The 6,979-nt window shown below is 30.3% G+C and overlaps 1 protein-coding gene across 1 annotated transcript; it reads left to right on the plus strand.

Annotated features, from left to right (window-relative positions):
• Positions 1-4,542: 4,542 nt before the first annotated feature.
• Positions 4,543-6,394, plus strand: LOC107809059 (bifunctional monodehydroascorbate reductase and carbonic anhydrase nectarin-3-like). The gene is made up of 7 exons (XM_016633651.2): positions 4,543-4,658; positions 4,933-5,150; positions 5,252-5,358; positions 5,475-5,577; positions 5,678-5,845; positions 5,944-5,997; positions 6,218-6,394. The coding sequence occupies exons 1-7, from the start codon at positions 4,577-4,579 to the stop codon at positions 6,296-6,298; spliced, it is 813 nt and encodes a 270-aa protein (XP_016489137.2). The 5' UTR covers positions 4,543-4,576; the 3' UTR covers positions 6,299-6,394.
• The last annotated feature ends 585 nt before the right edge of the window (positions 6,395-6,979 follow it).

Raw genomic sequence — 6,979 nt, forward strand, 5'->3', positions numbered from 1 at the left:
TGGATACAGTACCCGACAGGGTGTGTCTTTGATCAATTGTTGTTCTCATTAGCGACAATGATGATGAGAAGGCAATGGCATGTGTTTCAAACAGTGATGGTGTAGGTAAGAATTTAACATTTCCTAAGCAGATAAAAGAAGAGGTTATAGAGGAATTCTCTACTTCCTCTTGGAAAATGAAGTAGAGAATTCCTCTATAACCTTTTCTTTTATCAATTTAGGAAATGTTAACTTCCTACCTACACCATCACTGTTTGAAACACATGTCATTGTCTTCTCATCATCATTGTCGCTAATGAGAACAACAATTAAAGGCACACTATGCCAAGTACTGTATCTAAGTTATTCTTGGTGGAAGTTGCATTGCATGTCTAATAAAGTCATCAACCCCTTCTACAAAATCCTCCCGCAATCCTAAATTTCAATTCATATCTACAAAAGTTCAATTCATATCCTAAAGGCTCAATTCATATCCTAAAAGTTCAATTCATACACAAAAATTTCAATTCATATCCTAAAAGTTCAATTCATATACAAAAATTTCAATTCATATCCTAAAGGTTCAACTCATATCCACAAAAGTTCAAGTCATATCCTAAAATTTCAATTTATAAACTAAAATTCCAATACATAAACAAAAAATTTCAATTCATATCCTAAAGGTTCAATTCATATCCTAAAGGTTCAACGCATATCCACAAAAGTTCAAGTCATATCCTAAAATTTCAATTTATAAACTAAAATTCCAATACATAAACTAATATCCTAAAGGTTCAATTCATATCTTAAAGGTTCAAATCATATCCACAAAAGTTCAAGTCATATCCTAAAATTTCAATTTATAAACTAAAATTCCAATACATAAACAAATATCCTAAAGCTCCAATTCATATCCTAAAGGTTCAACTCATATCCACAAAAGTTCAAGTCATATCCTAAAATTTTAATTTATAAACTAAAATTCCAATACATAAACCAAAAATTTCAATTCATATCCTAAAGGTTCAACTCATATCCACAAAAGTTCAAGTCATATCCTAAAATTTCAATTTATAAACTAAAATTCCAATACATAAACTAAAAGTCCAATTCATATCCTAAAGATTCAATTCATATCCTAAAGGTTCAACTCATATCCACAAAAGTTCAAGTCATATCCTAAAATTTCAATTTATAAACTAAAATTCCAATACATAAACTAAAAGTCCAATTCATATCCTAAAGGTTCAATTCATATCCTAAAGGTTCAATTTATATCCATAAAAGTTCAAGTCATATCCTAAAATTTCAATTTATAAATTAAAATTCCAATACATAAACTAAAAGTCCAATTTATATCCTAAATGTTCAATTCATATCCTAAAGGTTCAACTCATATCCACAAAAGTTTAAGTCATATCCTAAAATTTCAATTTATAAACTAAAATTCTTATACATAAACTAATATCCTAAAGGTTCAATTCATATCCTAAAGGTTCAACTCATATCCACAAAAGTTCAAGTCATATCCTAAAATTTTAATTTATAAATTAAAATTCCAATATATAAACTAAAAGTCCAATTCATATCCTAAAGGTTCAATTCATATCCTAAAGGTTCAACTCATATCCACAAAAGTTCAAGTCATATCCTAAAATTTCAATTTATAAACTAAAAGTCCAATTCATATCCTAAATGTTCAATTCATATCCTAAAGGTTCAACTCATATCCACAAAAGTTCAAGTTATATCCTAAAATTTTAATTTATAAACTAAAATTCCAATACATAAACTAATATCCTAAAGGTTCAATTCATATCCTAAAGGTTCAACTCATATCCACAAAAGTTCAAGTCATATCCTATAATTTCAATTTATAAACTAAAATTCCAATACATAAACTAAAAGTCCAATTTGTATCCTAAATGTTCAATTCATATCCTAAAGGTTCAACTCATATCCACAAAAGTTCAAGTCATATCCTAAAATTTCAATTTATAAACTAAAAATTTCAATACATAAACTAAAAGTCCAACTCATATCCTAAAGGTTCAATTCATATACAAAAATTTCAATTCATATCCTAAAGGTTCAACTCATATCCACAAAAGTTCAAGTCATATCCTAAAATTTCAATTTATAAACTAAAATTCCAATACATAAACAAAAAATTTCAATTCATATCTTAAAGGTTCAATTCATATCCTAAACATTCAACTCATATCCACAAAAGTTCAAGTCATATCCTAAAATTTTAATTTATAAACTAAAATTCCAATACATAATCCTAAAGGTGCAACTCTTAGGGTTTCTTCTCTTCAAACAATTTCTTCCCCAAATTAGTAGGTAAAACTAAATATTTTGGACTAAATGTATTAATAAGAACCCTAAAAAATGCAAATAATATATAACTTTGAACCCTAATATGGTTGAGCTAACTTTGAACCCTAACATGGAGAAATTAAACCCTAAAATGGAGAAATTAACTTTGAACCCTATCATGGTTGAACAAATAATATATAACTTTGAACCCTAATATGGACAAATTAAACAAAATCACTGTATTTCGAAAAAAATAAAGAAAGGAGAAAGAAACCTACCTTGAGAATAGAGGTCGCCGGCGGTGGAGCTGCTACCGTCGGTGGTCGTCGGTGGCATGGGTGGCGCCGCTGCTGCTGGGAGTCGGAGGGAGGGGGGGGGGGGGGGGGGGGGGGGGGGGGGTTGAGTGTGAGAGAGAAAAGAGAGATTTTGGGGAATTTTTTTGAAAGAATGGGAGGGGAAACCCGATTTTGACACTGGAATTAAAAATAGCGACCAATTTTGGTAGCAAAATAAGTTTTGACTTTTTGACCAAAATAGCGACCAAAGTTGGTCGCTATTTCTAAAAACAATTAAATTACTTTTAATTCAATTTAAAATTATGTACATATGTAGTATAAATTCAGGATTTTAATTCAATTTAATCTATATATATATATATATATATATATATATATATATATATATATATATATATATATATATATATATATATATATTAATTGATATAAGTCAAGATGTTTTAATTTATTGTTAATATATATACATGCATATGAGTAGGTTATAAGTCGATGAATCAATTTACAAATGTATCAATACCTAAAAGAACCCGTCCGTGTGTTCCAAGCGCTTCATGTTCTTTTATATATATATATATATACTATATTATGCTATATATATCGAATATACCTTGATATAATACACTTAGTATATATACTATACTATACTATGCATTAAGTATTAGTGCATTAGCTAATATTATATCGAATATAGCTATATATATATATATATATATATATATATATATACATATATTAATTGATATAAGTCGAGACGTTTTCATTTATTGTTAATATATATACATGCATATGAGTAGGTTATAAGTCGATGAATCAATTTACAAGTGTATCAATACCTAAAAGAACCCGTCCCTATGTTCCGAGCGCTTCATGTTCTTATATATACATACCTAATATTATATCGAATATAGCTTATATATATATTAATTGATATAAGTCGAAACGTTTTAATACCTAAAAGAACCCGTCCCTGTATATATTGGAGTATATAGTGTATATATATATATATATATATATATATATATATATATATATATATATATATATATATATATATATATATATATATATATATATATATTAGCGACCAAAGTTGGTCGCTAAATTTAAATCAAATTTATTTATATTTTATATAATATTTAAAATAATAATATAATTGTTAAACGTTAGAACTCAATCCCAGATTAGCGACCAAAGTTGGTCTCTATTTTTGTAAGCGACCAACTTTGGTCGCTAAATTTGAATTATATTTTTTTATATTTTATAATTTTTTTAAATAAAAATATAATTATTTAAATTTTATAATTAGGTCCCATTTTAGCGACCAAAGTTGGTCGCTATCTGCTTACCCCTTAATTAGCGACCAACTTTGGTCACTAATTTAAGTTATATTTATTTATATTTCATAATTTTTTTAAAATAATATTATAATTATTATAATTATATAAGTGGGTCCCCCTGTAGCGACCAACGTTGGTCGCTAGTCTCAGTATACCTTTGACCAAGCAAGTCTGACCAGTCCGGTCAATATTTTGAGAAAATTAGCGACCAAGTAGCGACCAACCTTGGTCGCTAATGTATATCAAATAATTATTTTGTTATTTTCGCCAATTTAGCGACCAACTTTGGTCGCTTTTCTTGACAGACCAACTTTGGTCGCTAAAGTTTGGTCGCTTTTTTCCGGAATTCTAGTAGTGTAAATAGAATTTTAACCAGCAAAAAGTCAAAAGAAGAATTTCAAAAAGGAGTCCTCAATCTTTTCATATACCATATTTTATATTAATCCAGAAAGTCGTACGATGTTTCAAGCCACCTGAATTAAATTAGAAATTTCGCACTAGAAGTTTAGTCAAAAGCAACTTCTTTTTGGTCAGCTTCACATTACCTTATTTTCCCCTATATAATGATCCAGGAGTTTTCTGAATTTGCTCATCAACTTATATAGGCTATAGCAAAACATTTCAACAGTTGGAGATATAATGAAGATGGCAGCAACAAAAATCTTGTTCATTTCTTTTCTTTTCCTTTCAAGTGCATTTCTTGCAAGATCTGCAGAAGTTGGTACGTCAAAACTATTAATAAATTGGCTCCAGTGTCTTTTGAATTCTGCATGTTTGATTTTAGTGCGTGCATGGCCCTTATTTTTGGTGATTTCCTTTATATACAGTCAGAATGAGTGTGATCATTTTTATATGTATATGCATTTTGATATTTTTTAAATATATGTATACATAGTTCGATTGAAGTAAATGGTTGAGTTGAAGTCGCAGAACTCAATATCCTAGATCTGCGTCTGTTTATTGTTATGATTTTCTTGTTGTCTGGGAAATTGCAGATGATGAGAGTGAGTTTAGTTACGATGAAAAAAGCGAGAATGGACCAGCTAAGTGGGGCAAGATTCATCCAGAATGGAGCACCTGCAATACTGGAAAATTGCAGTCTCCAATTGATCTTCTTAACAAAAGGGTTGAAGTTGTATCAAACTTGGGAAAACTTTGTACGCATTACAAACCATCCAATGCCACTCTCTTGAACAGAGGCCACGATATGATGGTAAATTGATAATTGTGGATCATTAGTACTAACAATGTAATTAATTAGACTCGGGATATTGAAACCATTTATTAATGGGTGATTATTACTTGCAAATGCAGTTGAGATGGGAGGGTGGTGGAGGATACTTGAAGATAAATGGAACAAAATATCAACTCAAACAATGTCATTGGCACACACCTTCCGAACACACTATCAATGGAAAAAGGTATACCTTACATAAATTCGATGTTATATAATTGCTCTGCGAATTTTTATTCTAAGTTTCTCTTTCTCGTTTTATTTCCAATGATTTATTTCCTCAATTAATATCAAAAAATGCAGGTTTAATTTGGAGGCTCATTTGGTACATGAAAGCGATGATGGAAAGACTGCTGTAATTGGAATCATGTACAAGATTGGACGGCCTGATTCATTCTTATCTATGGTAAACACCAATATATTTATATATTTAACTTATAAAGACTATTAGTGCAATTTAACCTGCTAGTTGTAGAAGGTCACACGCTGTTTTCTTTTTACCACAGATAGAGAAGGATTTGAAAGCTCTTGCCAGTACAAAAGGTGTCGAGAGAGCCATTGGAACTATTGATCCAAAGCTAATAAAAATGGATGGAAAAACATATTACAGGTATATTGGCTCCCTAACAGTACCGCCTTGCACTGAAGATGTTGTCTGGACTATTGATAGAAAGGTAATCAAGTATGCTCAACTCGTTACGTAAATTATATTTATGTAAAAGAATTTCATTTTGAAACTACTTAATTAATTTTATGTGAATTTGTTTCTCAGGTGAAAACTATAACGAAAAGACAAATGAAACTGATCCGAGAAGCTGTTCATGACGTGAGTTGCTACCCCAAAATATTAGAAATTAAGATTTTTTTTTTCTCTAATTATATTTTCGTCGTTTCTTTATTTGGATCCAACTCAAAGGTTTTCTTGTGATAAACTTTTCAGACCCAAAAAAACTTTTTTATGTTCAATTTGTGTAATTCTAAAAGGGTGGTTCTTTAATCGGAAAACACAAGAATCTAATCATAAAGGAATGGTTTATTTCTCACAGGAATCTGAAACCAATGCCAGACCAGCTCAGCCAGTAAACAGACGTCCTATCAAATTCTACAAACCAGAAGAAAGGCCCTGAAAAAGAAGTGAAATGATTCTGTAGCTATAGTTCAAAAGGCAGACCTCACGCTCTCTTTAAATTTAGTTGTTGACGACGTTATTATTATCTAGTACAGCATACATTATATACATATACTAGAAATGGCTTTATGTCACAGATGATTGTATTAATATCTTCCTTATTGTATTTATTCATTGGATTATATAATAAATGCCAGTTTCTGGACAAAGTTGTTTACGTTTGTGAGCCGTGAATTTGTCTGCATTTCTTCCAGCATATATCCGACAAGAAGAGTACAATATTGCATTTGTAGACACCTCGATTTGTCGATAGGAGTAGTACTTGATAGTGAAAGTAAAATCCTTGGTCAATTTTTTAAAGGGAAAAAGGCCATTATTATCCCTGTACTTTTGAAATTCATGCACGTTTGTTCCCCTTTACACTTTACGTTCAATCTCCACCTTACCGTTAATAAAGTCTATACAATTACCCCTAACCCTAATGCCCGTCCAAGTGGCAGCTGACCTCATCTCTTTTTTCCAAGTCAGCTGCCAACTCAGCTGTCAATTGGGACTTCCACTAACTTATTAGACCCAAACCCAAACCTACTCCGAATCTTATTGACCCGTCACCCGTAACCGAAAACCCATCAAATAAATAGATTAAACCGTCTGAAAACACCTTATTCACTCATTTGCT

This window comes from Nicotiana tabacum, chromosome 8 (genome assembly GCF_000715075.1).
Source record: "Nicotiana tabacum cultivar K326 chromosome 8, ASM71507v2, whole genome shotgun sequence".
Classification (NCBI taxonomy): Eukaryota; Viridiplantae; Streptophyta; class Magnoliopsida; order Solanales; family Solanaceae; genus Nicotiana; species Nicotiana tabacum.

Bases quoted from the DNA above. Each gene is read 5' to 3' on its own strand.
- LOC107809059 (XM_016633651.2), top strand. From the start codon at position 4,577: ATGAAGATGGCAGCAACAAAAATCTTGTTCATTTCTTTTCTTTTCCTT. The intron at 5,151-5,251 runs GTAAATTGATAA...TTGCAAATGCAG, and splicing joins ACAGAGGCCACGATATGATG to TTGAGATGGGAGGGTGGTGG. The intron at 5,359-5,474 runs GTATACCTTACA...CAAAAAATGCAG, and splicing joins CACACTATCAATGGAAAAAG to GTTTAATTTGGAGGCTCATT.